This window comes from Cyphomyrmex costatus, unplaced genomic scaffold (genome assembly GCF_001594065.2).
Source record: "Cyphomyrmex costatus isolate MS0001 unplaced genomic scaffold, Ccosl1.0 scaffold460, whole genome shotgun sequence".
NCBI lineage: Eukaryota > Metazoa > Arthropoda > Insecta > Hymenoptera > Formicidae > Cyphomyrmex > Cyphomyrmex costatus.
Genome location: NW_017278857.1, coordinates 429,530 through 450,945, shown reverse-complemented (window position 1 = coordinate 450,945; position 21,416 = coordinate 429,530). Strand labels below are relative to the sequence as shown.

At 34.7% G+C, this 21,416-nt stretch overlaps 1 protein-coding gene across 2 annotated transcripts in view; it reads right to left on the bottom strand.

Moving 5' to 3' along the window:
• The window catches only part of LOC108777752 (uncharacterized), a 37,186-nt gene extending 16,562 nt beyond the window's left edge, over positions 1-20,624 (bottom strand). The window contains exon 1 of one of the 2 annotated variants that reach the window (XM_018544715.1): positions 20,500-20,624. In XM_018544715.1, the coding sequence (XP_018400217.1) occupies positions 20,500-20,531 (32 nt within the window). In that variant the 5' untranslated portion in view covers positions 20,532-20,624. Of the gene's footprint in view, positions 1-19,803; positions 19,890-20,499 lie in introns of those variants that run through there. The other variant, XM_018544714.1, reaches the window with a different exon arrangement.
• Between the last annotated feature and the right edge of the window lie 792 nt (positions 20,625-21,416).

Here is a 21,416-nt window from a genome sequence, read left to right as displayed (position 1 = left end):
ATATAGGATAGGTACTCAAATTGATTGCTAGAATGTCCGAACTTTTTGTTCATTATGCTTGAGATTTTTATATAATTATTTTGACGATTCAACATTTTTTCAGATCTGCAGTATCTAGTCTGCTTAGTTTCTGTAAGTTTGGTAATTTTTACATATAAAAAGTTACGAGCTGAAAAAGATGAAAAATTTTCTTTTCTCTTTGTGAGTCTTTCACGCGTGCCCAACAAAAATTTTCGACTACCTATCGTGAAAGCTTGATTTCCCTACAAAATCGTTTTTTTAAAAATACTCCTACAATTTTTTGCTTCTGAGTTATTCGCGAGTTAAGTAAAGGAGCATTCTAATTTTGATTGTTTATAGCTGCGTTAAAAATCATCATGCTGCAATTGAAAAAACAGATTCTTAAAGCTGAAACTTTTTTATATATCGAATGATACAATTGCAACGAAAATTTCCATAACAAATGGTGGATTGAGGAAGGGTTTTTACATGTACCTATGTTAAAGGCGTTTTTCCCAAATCCAATATTAACACTAATACGGTGAAAAGTATATATATTATATATATAGACATCGGACAGTGTTAAATCTACACATCGATATTTCTACAGTGTTAAAATTATTTCGCTGTGAAATTTAATTTCAATTTCTTATGATACGTTCGTTACTTTCTCAGAGAGTTATTGGATAGTTTCAATACTTTTTCTTTTCTAATGTGAAATTACTCTCTCGAGACTATAATATTTGAATCGATATGTTGCTTATGCTGGCTGCGTTCAGCAGAAAAAGCAGCTTTGCAACTGTTGTAAAATCCTTTGATACGATTGGTCTCTTACCCTAAGTTTCATTGGATATATAACTGTGTATGAACCAATCATATTAAAGAAGAATTGTATTACAACGTAGAGTTACAAAGCTGCTTTCTCTGCTGAACGCAGTCAATATCGTTTCCATGCAAGTGTTCGTTTAAACGAGAAACTGTGTTGAAAATATTTCGTCGTATTGCTCCTCAAGGTCGTGCAGTGCTCGAAAGTTTCGAAACAGCTATGGATACCATCATTTACAATTCCAGTGACTCGCAAACGCCGCACAGGTGCAGTTTGTGTAGTCTCGTTCGCGTGACTCAAATTATATCCGTTAACTTTTGTTTCGTAAAATGATTTTACGTAAGTGCGAAGGTAGCATATATTGTAGGTTTGTCATTTTTGATTTAGACAGCATAGAAATAGAAAGAGATAAAAAACATAATATATAAATACTGTCGAAAAGAATTATTTTTTATTATATTTTCCTTAAGAGAAATAAGTTGAAAAATAATATATAAAATACATATTTAATCTAACCATTAATAATAAAAATCGGTTTCTTCAAAACATTCTATGTAACAAAAATCTGACAAATCTTTTAAAGAGAATTTTACGCTAAATATAACAAATCTGGCGTTAGACTTATAAAGTTTTAATAAACATATTTTAATATAAAATATCATGTAAATATGTTGAGATACATCATATAGTACAGTCTATAGGTATAAACCTTATTTGATACGCGCCTCGTAGTATAAAACTAATAATAAAACCGTTTATAATTACGTTCTCAAGGTATTGCGTCGAAATTGGGAGTGCAATTTATACTTATCGTTTACGTGTCACACATAAAGCGTCGAACAATTGCTAATACAATATACTTTTCCTTTCACGTTTATTAATGACGACGACATATAACTTTCCTCTCTTTATCGCGGCATACGCATATACGAGGTGACCTCGGTCGCGAGTATGTCTATTCGTATACATATATCGCGAGGTCAAGATCATTGTCGTTTGCGCATAGCCCGAGTTCCGTCACGCCTCGTTTGACCCCGACTATCATCTTCACGTGATAACAAAGTTCTGCTATCAATGAATATATATTTCTGTTTTTGCTTTCTCCTGTTTTTTTCTAATGGTGTATCAAACAAGATGTCAAAAATATGTATCTATAATATTATTTTTCATTTTTGTTAAGTCTCTGATACTTTCAATATCATCAGTCGAAATAAGAACTTGTTATCTGCTTTACTCGTTTATTAAACACTGCTAATTTAAATCTTCAAAATGAAGATTTTCCATGAACAATATGTGCATTTTTGTGTGAATTTTATGTAACTTTCATTTGTTAAGAGTGCCTTCTCAAAAAATGAAATTTATTACCACTTTGGATCATCCAATTCAGAAGTGGCTTTTATTTTGGAGGAAAATGCTTCTACATATCTAATCGTGTGTATGTACATCTCGCTGAAGAGGACTCGAAATAGAATCGAAACGTACGATTTTTTTTGTTTTATACAATAAAGTCATAGCCTTATTACTCACACTATAATAGCGGCGTTTTTGCTCTTAAATATCCTAATTTCACACATTTTAAGTCTCTGATGTGTGTTTGTAAAAATTAACGTAATTTTGATTAAAAATTATAACACTCATACCGCACATCACATAACTTTTCAATTTATAACGAATATAACTCAATAATTAAAAAATTTAAATTTTGTCAGAATAAAGAATATTTTAAATCGAAAATAATTGTTTTGGTTTTTATTTCATATCAATCATTTTGACATCTATCTATTTTTCATATTTTAATATTCAATATCACATAAATTTTACATTAAGACAAAATCGATTTTAAATTATAATATAATTATTATCGTAGCTATACCTAAAAAATAAATATACGGTAAAATCACTATAAAATATGAGGAACAAAAATATATTCTATGCGAAAATGTATGTTTGTGCTTTAAAATTAAATGACTATAATATTAGGTCCATTAGAATAAAATTAAATACATTGATTGTTTTATATTATTTTCACGTATTCACTGAACCAAATGAGAATTTTAATTTTTTAATATTATAAAAAAATGCATGGCACAGATTGAGTGGAAATACCTTGCAAGAAACACGTACAAGGTTACCGATAAACTGTAAATAGAGCGGTAGTAAGAGAGATCTAGTATGTAGAGAGGAGAGAATAGTTATTGTTTTATCCCGTCCAATGAAATTTACTTCACTATTGTGTACCGCTAACAGATAACTAGGCAGTATCTGTCATTAAAAAAAATAAATTCAGTACATTTTCACGGCAGAAATCATTTGATGTGGTCAGGAAATGATTAATATACTAAAATTGTGAAACTTTCATTACCACAAAATCTACATAGAAAGAATTTATGATAAGCAGCGCGACTAGAATATAATATTTAAAGTGACTTAAAAAAATATTAATTAATAAATATTTTTATATAGAAACATTTAAATTAGTTTCTTTACTTATGTTATACCGTATTGTAACTTCCACCTTATCCTATATTAATATTTTATTAGTCACGTTTATTAATTGTTTTACATAAATGTGCGTGTGTGTGTGTATCTTTATTATCTATACGGTTCATTTTAAGACAATGATAGACAAGCAGTGAACAAAATGTAGCAACGAGGGCGTGCTCTATTATTTTAGGGCGAGGTCGAAGAGCATTGACTTAATCTAACAACGAATATGTTAGCGATTGACGAGGACGCTCGTTTAACTTTATAAGATATGTCAAAAATAATTTAATATGTGACATTAATTTTCTTTTTGACATTCCCTTAAATATTAAGAATGTTTTGATTGCACAATATCAACTAGTATTAACTAAAATTCAGCCAAAGAAATCAATATCAATAAACAAATTTTATGATAAATATGCACTGAAATATAAAACAACAAAATTAATTATTTGACTTTTAGTGACTTACGCAGCATAATTACCTTATTTTGCTACAGTTTTATGTGAATAACTTTTAAACGAGTAAGTGGACCTAAATTCACTTTTTTGTACGAATATTTATTAATTTTATTGATGTATATAAATTTCAGTAATGCATTTCTTTATAAAACAGTGCTACAAGTTGTAATTTAACATAAGAATCAAGGTAAATAAAAAAATTAAATAAATTTTAAATAGATAAGAGAATGGTGTGCTCAAACTTTATGGAGATAACTCAGATATAATAATAGAATATAATCTATAAAAGTTTTATATTTTTAATAATGCTTTGAATTTTATGAGACATTTGATAGCCTAAAACGATATATGTATTACGTGCAAAAAGAAAAAATTAACTCTTATGAATATTCATTGAATTTTGTATGATAGTTCAATTATTTGCCAAAGAGGTATATTATATATAAATAAATAAATAAATAAAATTGTGCTACTATAAACTTTACTGTCTTGTATATTGATAATTTATAGCATGAATCTAAATTCTAAAACAAAAAAAAAGATTATATTTGTAAGCATCAAAGTGAGGATTTCTGGCGTTGAGATTTTCTGGATTTGTGCCAAAGTTGCGGAGCGTTCAAAGTTGTCTACTCGGAATTGCAACGAGTCACGAGATACATAAATGCCATTCCATTATACTGCCAGCTCATCAACCTTGAAGCGCCACACGATCGAGTCCGGTAAAGAAAACAAAAGGAATAAATATCAATTTCCTCGTTTCTAACCGAAGGTTGTTCTTGATTAGAATATTTATACTTGTGTACGTAGCGATTTCACTCTAATGTTAAATAACTTTTCACTAGCAAATGTGTATATAAAGTATTCTAGTACAAAAATTAATCACGTTTTTAATTCTTAATAATCAAGCTGCTTTTTATCAGGAATTATAAAAACGCCGTTTTTTCTTTTGGTTAAGTATTTTGGTTTCTACGTCAGAGGCGAAAAATTCAAAGTGAGCACTTGATAAGAAATTGATATGCTTTTTCGGAAGTTATAATTTTGTACATAATATTTTGTGCGCATTTTATGTTTCTTGAGGTTTTTTTTTATACAAATCATATCAACGTGTAATATTTATTTCTATTGATTCAAACACACATTATAACAATTTTGGCGTACGGTACAATCACCTGCTACATGAGAAAACGATGTTCGCTATAAATGTAATTATGTTGGCACAATAATTATTTATACAGATGTCATCGTTTTCAACGAAGTAACGTGAATATTATTTATATCGCACATATATATATATATATATAATAAATAAATACTGATCCAATAAATATAATATATACATATATGTTATATAATTAATTTTATTATTACATAAAAATGTTCAAAATCCATAATACATAATTTGGAATATATATACATATATATTTTTATATAAAATTTTCAAATGAATTGATTAATTTTAATTCAATCATTTACAACTGGATTATATTAATTTATTTATATTATCCGTCGCAAAATTAATATATCATAATAGAGTAATCAAATTAATTTTCTTCCAAGTTGCATATGTAAAAACAATTTGTATAAGATTACACAATATAACAATATTGATTATAATTCGCGATTAGAACTTGTGGAAAATACACATATTGTGTATGATCTTATGTAGTATAATCGTTTTTAGTCGATTATAGCTTATCATGTTTGCCTTTAAATTTCTCTTTAAAGTACAACATATTATTAAAATATGTTCTAAGAACATGAGTCATTTCTTCAATGCTCTTCAGTATATCATACGAAAGTAATAGTCAGAGAACTATTTTCAACATGTTAGCAATTCCATCTATCCTATGTCCGCAGTAATTGAATTCTATAGAAAATATTTTAAGTACAGTTCAACGTATTCTGCAACATGTTGATATGCAAAATGCAAAAAATGCGAAGTACTGTTCGCCGTGGTTATATTTCTTGTATAAATTATATATATCAAAAAACATTCTTTCTTAAATTGTTTTCTAATATGTTACAATAGTAATTTTATTCATTATAGAAGTGTTAGATTAATCTGTTACAATCTCAATTGATTTGTCAAAATCTTCCAAAAATATCATATTTAAGATAATAAGAATTCTGTCGTTTTCTCTCGTTTACTTCACGGATCTGACGCATTTATTTAAAACGGGTATAAATATAAAAGATACTAATTTATTATTAAAAAATGTGTGAGTTATATCTGAAATTAGGAACTTATGAGCGCTGATTCAACGATTTTGATATGGTTTTCAAAGATGAGAATAAGATGGTAAATCACAGATAATATTATTCGTCAGGAAATTACTCTCATAGTGAAATTCTCTCTGAGTAATATAAAACACATTGAAATAAGGAACTTTTTCACTTCTCTGCATCGCTCTCACGACTTGGACGTAATTTTCAGAGGCGGGGGTAGAAAAACCACGGATACCGTGTTAACGACCGTTACTCGCTTGAAAATCGGCGTGTGGAAATTGCGCGAATAATGCACCGTCGCCGGAACGAGCACAGGTGTGGCTCGCTTGGACGGTAAGAAGCACGTCATGTTGGTTCGTCCGGCAAAATTCTATCAAAAAATGTATCGTGAAATGTCGAGGTAATTCGACGCGTACGTTATTTTTATTCGATGTCTTGAAAGGGAAAGAGACGAGATGCACAATGATCCGAGTGTGTGTCTTGACAGTGACGTACTTCGTTAGGCAGAACGAAGGATTTAATTGAGACAGAAGCGTCGTAAAGATGTTTCTTCGGAGTCGTTACAGAAGCGATGTGCACAACGATGGCCTCAATTGCAACCGTTTGAACCGTTCACCAGCTGATCGCCTATTAGCAAGAGGCAGTGCGGCTAAAGGCAAAATACTCACTGGATTAGAAAGTACAGATCGCATCCAACGAAATAAGCTCGCTAAATCTAGCAGCATCCGAATACTTCTGGACGACCTATCTTTCTCTCTCTCTCCTTCTTATCAGCGTCGTTCTCTCATCGATTCTCCTGGATCTATACGATTTATCTTAAGGACACCGTGATTAATCCTAGTCGTCTAAAATATTTTCGCTGCTTCATTCCAACCGATTCCCATTAATTCAATCCCCTCTTTTCACGCATATCCAATTTTTCATATTCAACACACAACACATTCCTATATATATAATAAGATAAACGTAAAGATAGTTATATTAGCATGTTCACATCTGCAAAGGAATTACGTGTGACTACGACATTTATTTATTGCATACTCAGCGCAAAAGTTTACCATGATATTTCTTAACACATCCAAGAGAATACTAAGAGAATACTAACAATTTAAATGCATATCTCTATAATTGCACATAATATATATAGTTATAAAGAGAGAGAAAGAGATATATCATTAACAAATAATATCATATTATTAAGAGCATGATAAATGATTCCAAGCTTGAACTTTCTCTAAATCAACTTATAGCGACGAAACGCAATACCCTGTGCACATCTACGATTGCAAAGAACTAGAATCTCTCGATTTCGGTCTTTGTCTTCACACAGAGATCCACAGAAAGTATATCCTTCAGGCATGCTCTTGCACGCGATAGAGCTCACTTTCTCTCGACCTGATTGTCGCGCTAGATCGCTACCGCGTTTTTTATTCGCGGCTAAGCAGTCGCTTCGTGGTTGGTCGATCCTGTGCACGCCCGATCGGTTCCTTTATCGTCACGTCGAAGCGGCCAGCCCCAGCCGTACAGTGCAACGACCGGTTAAGTGATTCAACTAACGTTTTCTAAGTGGCCGCTCAAAGAGAGGCCCTCGCCTTTCCTCCGCTAACTCTTCCTTTCTTTCGATCCTCTTTAGTCCTGCCAACCAAGTTACCTCTTCCTTTTCTCTCTCGCGTGACGTCCTTGTCCTTTAGTATTTTCAGAAGTTCCTCATGATACACCAATCATCACTGTCAATCTCACTTTGGTCTTATAATCGTCATCGATTCAGATGTAAATCACCACGGTGCCATCATTGAAGAAGATCGTTATGCGAATTTGTTGCCTGACTCTGGAGGACATGTCGCCGCCAGTGGGAAGTACGATGATAGCTGAATTATAGCAGGTAAAAAATTGAAGGATTGAATTTTAAATAGTAGACGTTCTTCTTAGCCGGTTCCCTTTAAATCCTATTTACACGTCGTGCTGGTAATACTTTGTCAATTCTGTGTATAAATTGCACGTTCGATTATTCGCGATAAGATGTGAGTTAATAAATCTTCCATTCACGTCTGAATAGGCAGTAAACCGTTTGCCGAGGCGACGTACCGGGATCAAGGGTACGACATTCTGATGTCTACGGCAGCGTTGGTACTCCCGTCAGTAGCATCGTCTTTCTCTCGAATGCAGTGCTCGGATAATGACGATGATTAATCGCTTCAGACACCGTGCCAATCGAACATTCGCGAGAATCCGACCGATTTAAAAGGGGCAGTTGTCGGGTTTTATTCCATCAATGTTACTATTGATGTATTCATCATATAAGATTCTTCCGTTCAACGATGCTCAGAGCCATCTCAATTGCCGTTATAAACGATAATGCTTACGTCTTCCTAATTTCCACGAGCAAATTTTTATTATTTTATGAACTTTAAAATTCCAGATAAAACGATCACAGATTGTCGATCTTAATGTTGAACATTAGAATCTTGCTTGCGTTTCCAAATCCAGCAGTTTCTTCAGATAATCTAGAACGTTGTTCTATTTTAAATTCTAAAATCAGAGCACTGGGGTAAAAGTTTCACGATATCTCCTGGCTTACTCGGTGTTATCGTTGTCGTTGCAAAGTCTTGCTCGTGCCGCCTGATTTAGAAATTCCTTAAAATAATCTAGGACAGTATTGTTCTATTTTAAATCCTGAAGTCCGTGCGTTTCGAGAAAACTAATGCAATGCAGACCATTGTATATAGGTCTGCGACTCGATTAACATTCTCTCGAGTCTCGATTTGCGTTCACCGGTACGTTGCGAGGTATCTTCATGGTGCCAAACGATCGTACCGATCCAAGTCTGGAAAAGCCGCACGCTTTTGACGTAAACGAACCGAGTACTCCTTGCACTTATCCCGGGACCAGCGAGAGCTTTTTCTCTTGCGACGAGCGTCGTGACGCCTCAACTGGAAGCCGGCCACTTCTGCGCTTGAGTTTATATTTAAACGGCGGAGCGCTGCTGGCCACGTCGACGTCGACGTCGACGCATCGTCTTTCCCAATGCGTCGACCGGACATTAAGGAGAGAGAGAGAGAGAGAGAGAGAGAGAGAAAGAGAGAAGAAAGGAAAAGAATGTATGTCGGAGAAAAGAACGCGTTGAGAGAAATACCAGACTGATGGAGAAAAAATCTGCGCTTTCGCGAAGCAAAAATATCTCCGAGATACATGATATGTTGGCGCACGTGAAATATTCAGGCTATGTTTAAAAGAGAAATATTATTCGAGAGAAGGAAAGGATTCTGAGTTTCGTAAATATATATAGAGCGACGAATGAAAGACTAGATAGTTGCATAATCATTTTGGGGAGAAATATTATGCTTATTATTTTAGGATATTTTCCTTTTATTTATACTTGCTAATAATTTCCAAGATATAAAGCTTCGATTTTTATAAATGTGCGATTATACGTTACTCTTTTGTTACTGCTTGACATGATTTTTTTTTTCGGAATTCCATTATATACATCTCTCACGGTGTTTTGGCACAATGTACAATTTTGTGCACACACACATGCAGAAGGCAAAGGCGTAGGGAACGTAAAACATTGGAAAAGTCGTGCTAATAAAAGAACGTATAAACATCGATATTGCAGGACCTCCCACGTTGGCACGTATTTAAACGGGATCAGTCAGAGGAGTTCGCACATGGTGAACAAACGTTCAACGGTTTGCAACGCGAGAATGAAAAGCGAGATGGCACAAAGCTGCAATTGATAAAATGCATACATGAACATTAATTGCCGTTACAATTAATTGTTCGATTATTAAAATATGAATTGTTAATAGATAACGACTATTACTTCCCGTTTAAAATTTAAAATGGAACCTTTCTTAACGGAAATTTTAATTCAATTTAGTCGTAAATACACGCACGCTTGTAATAACATCAAGAATTGAGAATTTGTTAAAGCCCGCTGTGTTAAAGCGAAATGAATTTAAAAAATCTGTTACCACAAAGCTAAAATGTCACTCATCAATTCTGGAATAATATCCGCGTCTCAAATATTTTAATTAAATATTTGTAATTCGAATTTCTCGATATTTTATCGTGGCATACATGAATACACGCGTATAACAGTTAGTCCAGCAAATAAAACAGGGTTGCATACATTGAATTCAATCAACGTTTGCATGTGAATTAGTCCTTATTACACCGGACAGTTCGTGCATAGAGTAGCAGATACTATACGTTAGTCCTTCGATCGATAAATATTACAGGAGAGGCCGTAGTAGTGTAGATACCTGTGCTTTCATCTCACGTCACGCTCGCGATGCGTTCTCCTCGCCGAGGAAGAAGGGAAATCCCGAAGGGGGCATCTCGCAGGTCTGGAATGTTCTGCGTTCCAGACCAGGGCACGCCGTTCGAATCCTCGCGAGAGAATATATCCTCTTTCTTTTTACCTCTTCTTCACCCGTCTGCCCACGCGCTTGAACTACCTACCACCCGCCCGCGAAAGAGATAAAAGAATAGGGGAGACGAAGGAGCAGGCGGGAGATCTAGGCTGAAAACGAAGCAACAAAAGGAAGAAGAGAACCAAATACGAGGTCGAGGAAGGAGAGGAAGCGTGATATATGGAGAGAGGGATGGTCTGCGCGCATTTGTGTGTGTGAGGGAGAACATCTCGCCGATATCAGGATGTAGGGTTTCGGGGTACGCCCAAAGGGTCATCACCCTTTCTTGGCGAACCTTGCTCCTCCTCGCTTACGTGTACACCTCACTCCATCTTCCTCCATGTTCCAACGTGGTGCACCCCTGCGACGCGCGCTTTTACTCCCTGGCGCGTCTCCAGAGACGAAGAAATACGATTCGCCCCGCGAGAAAATGGCGTAATTATATACGAGGGCGGGTAGAAGAAGAGGAACGTAAATCACAACGGCATGGAAGCAACGGGGCGTGCGAGACTATGGAGGAGTCTCGCATCCGCCGAAAACGCGATTTCGGAAAGGAATTTCGAAATTTTCTCCTTCCTTTCTTAGAATCAGGACAGGATGAAAATCCCTAGGACGTTATTCGCCCTCTTCTTCGCGCCACTGGCAGGATTACTTTCCACTCGTTTTGTTCAAAGTCGCTTGCATGTTCCTAGGAAACAGGAAACGAGGGAACAGGAACGAATCTCTAATTTATCGAGGCTATATACAGGTCTCAAGTCGTGTGCTAAGGAAATTTCCAACCTTCAGGCATCCCGTTTTCATAATCGTAAGAGAGTGTTGCTGCGTCACGAACAACTATCTGCGGTGTTAGGTTCAATATCCTCCTCATTACGATGGCGTCACTTCAGAAGGGAATCGCTCGCGTGACTCGCTTCTTGATAACGTGACTGACAACCGATGGAGATTCAAGCCTCGCGGATCATACCACGATGATATGGGTGCAATAAGCTCGACATGTTGTCGTCGTTTTTTATGGGTGCATAATACGACGTCGCATATAGTTATACAAACATTATTTATCATACTGAAAAAAATGTATTAAAATTATTATATTTCATAAATTAACTTTCTGTTAGATTAATTGTAGTTCGTTCTTATATTTAGATCAAAATACTATAAATTACTGCATGCTGCCGCATTTTGATAAATTTTATTCAACTGACACATTACCATTAAAAAAGCTATTTTATTCAAAAATGACTACAGAGGGTCCAGAAAGGATTTGAAAATTTGGATACTATATTTTTTAATAATTCGTTGCGACTGAAGAAGATAAATCTAATTCTAAAAAAGAATGACAATTGAACTAATGTTGAAAAAGAGTGGCTCAATTGTAAATTTTTTTAAGTGACATTTCATTCTTTAAAATTATAAATTTCGTTAAAGATTTTAGATAAAAAAAAATAGAATGAAAGTCTTAAATACAGGCATCTAAAACAGGCCACCTAAATTGCTTGTTTTTTTTTTTATGATACAATTTACTTTAATTATGAACAGAATAATGAGATAAATCCTTGGATAAATCAATTGGTGTAAAGAAAACCTATAATTGTTTCAAAAAGAATATGTAAACAAAATGAATAATTTTTTAAATAAGCAATTATGTGTTTTTTTACACCAATTGATTTGTGTCGTTATCATCATATATTCATGGAAAACAAGCGAATGATTCAGGTAGTTTGTGTTAGATGCCTCACCCTGTACAGGAAGAAAGATCCGTGAATAAAAATTTGTGAGAAAGATAAGTCGTTGATATTTTTACATGCATTACGTATTCTAGTTTAACAAATTAAAATTGAAACGAAAGTATGCAAGTTACAAGATGCGAAAACTATTAAAGTGACACGAAAGTTAATACATCCAAACGCAAGATTATTACTAACATCCACTTCAAAAAACGTGATGCATTTTTTCATAAAATCAGAACGAAGAGGAAGATGCAAATCACAATGCAATCTCGATCCATCAAATGGATCTTTAACGTTGATGAAGCTCCCGCGAATAATTGCTTCTTCGCGGTTGGCGCAAGCGACGATAAAATTTGCCACGGGATAAATGGCTTTTAATATTAATCTACGACCACTAATAACGGGCTGCGCACCGTGAGGCGTTAACGTAAAATTGCAAATCGCGCACGGTCTTATTTATTGTTGTAAACCCACGTCTGTACCAGCAAATCAGCCGTTCAAACTTGTAATTATGAATTTGCGTAACGGAACAATCAATATGCATGGGTCTTCCAACGTTGCCATTTTCATGGAATTGATACTCGTAAAACGTCGATAGGAATATACATCATTAGCAAATCTAATTATTTTGATGAGAATTTGCATATTACGTATGAACCAAATATTTTAATTAAAATATGAACCTTTTTTTACGTTACAAATTGTATTTGTTGTGTAAAACACTTCAAAGAAGCTTGAAAAAGATTCATCAAATCATTTTAACATCAGAAAAAAATGTTTCTTCTGCTTTCTCATTTTTTTAAGTTAGTTTTCCATAATTTTCTGCGAACGGTGTTCTTAATTAACACGCGATGACTTAATTGGATATACATTTCTTCGATTTTTTTTTTTGTAGGGAAGAGAAAAAGAACTGCACTGATCGTAATGAAAGTTCCAACTTTTCCACGCCGCTACAGAATGCTATAATTAACGGGATGGCAAAATTTCGTTGAAATTTTCTTCTTATTTTCAGGGTAGTTCTTGGATTCGATGTCGGAGACAGCGGAAAAACTTATGCGCCGCAAGTACAGGAAGTACTTCCACATCTCATAATTAGCGAGTGGCATTCTCAATTATTCTAATGAACGTCACAAGGCTGTACTGAGAATTCCGAAATATAATCGGCTGTGAATATTATACCGCACCACGTCGATATAATTCTTCCTGTTTCCCCTTTTCTTTCTTTCTCATCCAACATAGTTGCGAAATTTTTTAAAATATCTGGAATCATTTTCATGATAATTTCTTTTCTCTACGAAAACGCGTCGCGTGATTGATCACTTATAAAAAATATCTTAAAAGTAATCTTACAATAGTGCTGATTATTCTAGGATACATGAACAGGATTGTTCAAAAAAATTTCTCGTTTTAAAATAACTTTTCTTTGATTTTCAGACAAAATTTTGCGATTTTTCTTAATATTTTCAATTTTTTTGTATTTTTATCTTAATTTCGAAACCTCTAATTATTTCGTTGAAAAAGTAATTTAACATAAAAATGTTAATTATTACTGACACTGCTTACTTAATTTAATTACCATATTAAGTTGCCAAAATTGTATATTATAGGTGTATTGATGTATGCATGATATATGCAACTTCTCTCAGTAGAGTTAAGAATTTTAATTTTTAAAGTTTTGTAAACTTCCCTAATTTTTTCCCAATTTCTCAGATAATTTTTAATTTCTCTGATATTTCCCTGATCTTTGTAGCAATCTTTTTCAACAAATCTCTGAATACATAGGTATGTACATAGATAGATTTCTGCGTATTCATGTGACTTCAAAAGTCGACGCACGAATACAGCGCGCGGTAATAATGCGGCCATTATTCCTGATATGCAAAATAGTAGAATGCGGGTTACGAGATTAACGATGCCCGGCGAGCGAGTATAGAGTTTACGCGCAAAAATCATAAATTATGTATGATAATGTAGATTAGTTAATGGTATAATAGTCTCGCCTATCTTGTACATTATACCTTTATTTATTTATAACTTTTATAATTGTCACTGTTATACTTAATTCCATAAACTTGAGAATTAGAACGCATGTAAAGTGTATTAACAAACACTTAACGAAATCGGTATATCATAAAAAATATATATTAACATTTTTTGACAATGAACTTTTTTTATATCTATATATAACAATCGAGCAAATATTTAGCACTTACTTGAAATATTAAAGTAAATAAATTTTGACAAATGATTTATTTTCAGAGATAAAAATAGATTTTTATCTAAAAATAAAATTTTCATAGGATTTTACAATTTTACTATTATAATTATTTGTAGAAAATTAAATTAATATCATCGAAATCTATAATAAAATCTATTCGCACCTCCTGTGCATAGCAAATTTCGCAATTTTTAACATTCCTCGAATAATAATGCTAAAATAAAACTAGTAATTTCTGGAAAAAATAAACGAAGTATAGAAAAGTGTCACTATGCAATACTACCATTAATTTCAGCGTTAATCATGGGCTATGTGGACGAGAGTCACGTTCACGCAACTTGGTCCGATGTTAAAGAATTTCGCACAGCTCGACGTAAATATAGGTACGTGCCCCCTCACGTTATGTTGCTCTCGTCGACTCGACGAGAGGGATACGACGAGACCGAAGGGAGAGCTAAACAAGCACTCGCCGCCCTCCATGCAATGGTCGAGTAGACGTCGAGGGCATCGTGGCGGGGTTGTATGAGGGTGAGAAAGGTTAACGCGATCTCCTGTGCGAGGGTGTACGGAATATTGATTCACTCCGGTGTTAGGAGTCTTTTAGTCCTGTAGATATACTACGTGTCTGAGAAAGGGATACGTGAAGCCACACGCATACAAAATATCGCGACATCATACGGAAATATATTAAAAAGTCATTATCCTGTTAGAAATAAGAAAAAGAGAGAGAGAGAAGACCTTGCGAAAGATTAATGCTCACCAATGTTTAACACTTGATTATTACTTTTCAATAGGTACTTGTTGAGTGAATTTCAAGATTTAAACCAATTAAAAAATTTTCGACATTTTATTATTTTTAAATAAGTAATTCATTTTGAATATTTATACACGCTTGATGTTCAAATTTGAATTAAACTTCTATGGAGCCATAATTTAATTGCAATCAACTAGAAATTAGATTTTTCATTGAAAGATGGAACATAAATTTGAAGTAAAAATGAATTAAAGCATTTGTATAATTCTATTTAAATATAAAGATTAATAGAATTGGAAATTCTATATTTAAATGATATAAAGCCCTACATATAAAAAAAGGATTAAATATTATAGATTTATTTCGTTCTTTTTTTTAAATACGTACTTATCATATGTATAATTATTTAAAAAAAAAATGTTGATGACCTTTACATTATACTTTCTGCAGATGCTAAATATTGTAATAATTATTTCTTGATTTGAAACCTTGAAAAAATAAAAAATGAGAAAAATCCATTCTTATTTTAAAAAATAATAAATATTATAAGATAAAAATGTTTATAAGTACAATTTTTAAGGAAAATGTTTCTGTATAATGATGAGACACCGTGTATAGGGTCGCATATGAAGTGACGACGCAAAGTACCACCCTTCTGTTGCCAACCATGCATCGATCCAACGAGCGACCAAGTTTCCTCTTGATATATCAAGAAGCATCTCTCTCTCTCTCTCTCTCTCTCTCTCTCTCTGTCTCTTTTTTCTCTCAATGTGCTCGTTTCCTTTCGGTAGTGGCTTTCTTTCCAAAAATATTCATGAAAATGCGTAGCGCGGTGAGAGCGCAGAAATATAGAAACGATTGCACGAAGATCGACTATTGTTGCTATATATAAACGTATTCGATGTCGAATGCTATTTCCATATCGATCGAATGCACTCGTTCGATGTACAGAAGAGCAAGAGGAGAGGTTTTAACCCTTTGAAGGCCCAATAGTTCCGTTTCGGAAATCCTTTTGAAGTCTCTATTCTAACGTAGTCTCTACCTCATCATTGAACTTTCCAAAAACTAATTTTGGAGCAAAATTAATTTTGAAGGATTACAGGATATTCGTTGATTAAGTTATTTTTATGTACATTCATCAAAATCTATTTTGCATCGCAATGCGCTTGAAGACAAATGAATGAAAATCTTGAAAAAGGGAAGAATGTTGTTTCAATGAAAGTTTGATAATAATATTTCTTGAAATAAGCCTTTGATAAATTAAAAGATTGTAGAATTTAAATAAATAGAAAACTGGCATTCATTATTCATTAATGTAGGCTAAACTTCAAATAACAATTTTTTTTTATGTCTACCGAGATGTTTAATGTTAAAAATTAAATTACTAAAACTGAATTGGAGTGGAATTGTCATTCATATGTATTTTTGAAGTATCCTAAATGCGTTCGAAGAGAGAAAAACACGCTTTTAAATTTTCTATAACATCACCATGAAATACGCAGAAATATACATGGTACGTAATGGAATATGCACTAAAGGAAATGTATACATACTATACATAGTGGTTATATGGCGTCACGAAATAGCAGAAACACATTTGGTAAACCGAGTGCACTTTTTGCAAAGCACTATCTGTATTTTGCTTGAGAATCCTTCTCTTGTAAGAATATTTAAAAAAAAAAAAGAATGAATTGTCTACTTTAATATATGTAAATATATCTGTGTATATATATCTGTATTTAATTATTATATTTATTCATTCGCAACTAACACATTCTTTCTGCATTATTCTCTACATTTCGAGTTTTGCAGTAATTTTACATTTTCGAGCTTTAACTTGAAATTAATAAGTAACAGTCACAAAGTATGATAAAATTAATTCGCGCTAGTTTTATAAAAATATTTTTTCTTTTTATTTTCGAATTATTAAAAAGTAAAATATAACTTAAGAGAAGACATCGGATTTTTTATACAGATATTTTTTTGTAGACATACACAAATATGCAAATTTGCACAACTATGTAAATGTATACAATATACACAAATAAATATGCATTTTTAGAATGTTTTTGTAATAAGACATATTTCTATTTTGATGTTACTTTCCAATCTGCTTTCTAAAAAAAATATGAGATTGCATAAGAATCCGATGTTTACCACTCAAAGAATTCTATCAGTATATTAGATTTAATAAAATTAAAAAATTCGTAGCATTATACTTATATTTATTAATTTTTCCATTTATTTGTTCTTTCCATTTGCATCTTTCCTGCCACATACTGAGTAACGATTTTTTTAGAGAAAACATAAGATAGATTTCTCTTTGGTTTTCTGCGAAAGAGGCTCGAGCAAATACCGCGAACGAATCCTCGTTGACTCGTCGCGTCAGTTGCCGCCGTGACGTTTACCTTGTGCCAGAACTCGTGGAATCGGCGTTTCTCCGTTTCGTTCTAATTTATTGCCAAGTGCAGCGTGGCGGCCATGAGTCATATGCCGCCGATAAGAATGAGAGAGAGAGAGAGAGATCAGAACGGACGTTTTACGCACATTGTCGCTACGTTGACGAGCCTGCGTGAATGTGAGCGCCACCGGACAACGCCGCGGCGTAAACAAAACGTGCCTCTTAGCGAGGGAGCCCGAAGAGTGCAACGACCTGCGCCATTGTGACGTAGCTTTCGGATCAGCTGACGGCGTGGAACGCGTCGTTTGCTTATCGCACGCGCGTTTGTCCAGTTTACGACGTCCTCTTTCCGAGCGAAAACGCTTACGTTTCTCAAGATCACGCTCCCGTGTATCGTGTATATCATAAAAATGCTTTAAATGTCAAGATTACTCTGCTCCGATGTAGGAAATATGTGTCGAGGACTACCACGTAAGACTATATATGAAAGAGACTCGAGTGGACTTTAACCAGATGCGTAGTTGGTATTCCAAAGATTATTAAGTTCTCTTTTATATCTCTGTGCTCAATAAAAATCACAGTCTCCCCATCTCGATCACATCGAGGAATATGATTTTGACTGATCGTGAAATAAATATTTTCGGAAAGGGGAAAGAGAGATAGAAATATAAAAAGGCAACTTGCAGCAATTAATAACAAAGTTCATATTAAATATTTAATAACATACTGTAATGCGATAGAGATACCACACATTCAATAAATAATTTATTTATTATATTTAGACACGAGCGATTTTATTAAAGTCCTATGAGAGAGAAAGGTATATCTGTATAATTTCTCCCTGTACGTACTATTCACTCTAACTTATATACTGTCTCACTCTATAATTTTAATCAAAGTTATAAAGTGAAACAGTGTAAATTAGAAATATTAGAATGAGTAGTGTATATACGCAGAGAGAGAGAGAGAGAGAGAGAGAGAGAGAGAGAGAGAGTAGTGTTATGATATATCTTTCCCTCTCGCAGGATTTTGACAAAATGGCTCTTGGCCAGACAAGTTTCTCATCATATCCTCGATAAAGATATGCAGATAGTGCCAAAGATATTTTTATAAATACGATTTATCATTCAGATTTTTAGAAATTGTTTATAAATAAGAAAACGATAGATGTACAGCGGGAATAAATCTAAGAATAAATCTAATAAATGAATTAAAAAGCAAGAAGAGTCAACGCAGAATATTAATAATATTATATTAGCAGGAGTGGCTCTTTTTGATTTTATAAATCATTTAATGTCTTTATAAACTACTTAATCTTTTTTATAACCTCGCTAACATAAAAAAAGCGCTTTTCTGCGACATTTACGGAAGAGTATTAAATAATTCCTCTACAGACAGGGATTGCATTCCAATATATACATATACATTCACTGCAAGTACTGAAAATCTATAATCATAATTCACGTAACGTATACTATAGAATAAGAATTATATAAAATGTGGTTTGAATCAAACAAAATTTCATTTAAATAAGCATAAGAACCACACACAGGATCTAGTTTGTGAAAAATTGTTGAAGTCAGTTATTTATTGTCAACAACATAAATCTATAATTAATATAAACGTTTCGGTCATCACAAAGTGACCATCTTCAGTATATAAATAAAATTACTATAATGTAAAATCAAACGCAACATACAATAATAATTTGCTTACATCAATATGTTGCGTTTGATTTTACATTATAGTAATTTTATTTATATACTGAAGATGGTCACTTTGTGATGACCGAAACGTTTATATTAATTATAGATTTATGTTGTTGACAATAAATAACTGACTTCAACAATTTTTCACAAACTAGATCCTGTGTGTGGTTCTTATGCTTATTTAAATGAAATTTTGTATACTATAGATTTCTCCAGTACTGGCAGCGAATATACATATACAACGGAATGCGGTGAAGGAGTTGCTCAACAAGACGCGCATCACATCGCTCCGATTTTTGCGAGCGCGAACGTAAGATCGCCGATAATCGTGCCTGCGAGTGTCGTAACGTTCCGCGTTACGTTGGGTTAGGTTACGTTCTCGGTGGACTCCGGTGTCGCAAGACAGGGGCGTTCATTCGCTTTCACCCTTGTTCAACGGCGCGCGTTAATTAGAGAAAAGTTACAAGCGCGTTACTCGCTTTTACGTGCGAGATTTTTATCAGCCTCGTCTGATCGCCGGGGCGCTTCTTTAACCGGCGCGGCGCCCCGCGGATCGATTCGTTCGTGACATTGATCCCTTACCTTCGCTCCCTCCGGATCCCGCCCGAACGTCATCCGTCCCTGCTTCCTTTCTTCTTGCCTCCGTCCGTCCCACCTTTCGTCGCTGTGGATTTAAATGTCTACGGCGACGCTCCCGCTGCGAGGGTCCTACCCAAACATGGAAATGCCTTTCGTCGAACCTCGAAACAGACGCGCGATGACACAATCACGGAGAAGAGAGAAAGAGAGCATCCAAGAGAGATGGCCGTTCGACGACGGATCCGCTCTCGTCCCATCAGCTGGCGGTCGAATTTTTTTCCCAGAAGCCGTCTCACTCGTACTTTCCAGCCCTCGTATTTTGTCCCCTTTGTCATGACAGCAAACTGTCGGGTGCGAGCGAGAGACGAGTATACGGCGTATACCATATGTATACGTTTACGCGTATCTATAGAGACAGACCGTCGATCGAGCGAGCGACCGAGACGGAGTAGACGATGGAATCACTGTGTACGCGCGCGACAGATTCGGCGAAACGCCGCCGCGTCGGAACACTCGGCGACATGTGTGAAGTTGCGCGCACGACAAGCACGGATGAAAATAAATACCGCCTTGCACCCCGGGACGAATTGCCACCGACTTGGTGGACGGCGGACGATGGCGATGGCCCGGGGACGGCCGACTCCATTGAACACCGACGCCGACATGCGGCGCGGCCCGTCTATATGGTTATATACTCACATGACGAGACGCGAGACGATCGACGATATCATATTAGCGGCTCCTGCGACACGCGCGAACGAGACGCGCGCGAACGGATAGAAACGAACGACTAAAATGCAGACGGGGCCGTCTGTAGCACCACCGCTCACAGGTCGGCCATGTTGAACTGGCAGCTGGCTCGCCGCTGCTGCGCGGGTGACGTCACGGCGTGTTTTCGTCACGTGACGCCCCGCCGTCAGGCCTGTGTCCGCGCGCGAGCGAGACAGCTCCTCGTCTTTATTCGAGCGATTCGAGCGCGATTTTCATTCTACGTATAATGTAAACATTTTATTTCTCGCGATAAGTCTTCCACGTCTCCGTTTCCGCCAATGAAGATTAACTTTCATCTCAATTCAACTCTTAGACCTAGTTTATTTTTCTTATATTTAAAAGACTGTCAGTTTAAATACAGTTTCAAGATAATATGAAGCAGTCACAGAGCTGGATATTAGCATCTTAGGACATTACTTGAGGACAGTCTTAAAATAAGTACAAATTGTGAATACCGATCTTGTACTCTTTTTTTCGTAGAACTACAAAAAATGAATAATTAGTTGAAACAAGATTGAAATTAGGCTACATTTGTAGAAACAGACAATACTATTTTAGGATACTCGTTAGCAATAATTAGCTTCAGTCGGAGGTTGGGTAAGTTACTTTACAAAGTAACTTGTTACCATTAAAGTAATGCGTTTTTTCTTTAAAGCAACTCGTTACTGATACTGATTTCAAAAAATTACCTGTTGTCATTATTGAAAAAGTAACGAGTCGTCACAATTTCTTACTTTTACCGAATTTTGATTATCTCTTGTTTTAGACTGGCATTCGATTGTCTTGGTCACTAATTGACTAATTCAATATGAGATCTGCCTAGAGCGGTTATGAGGGTTGTGGTT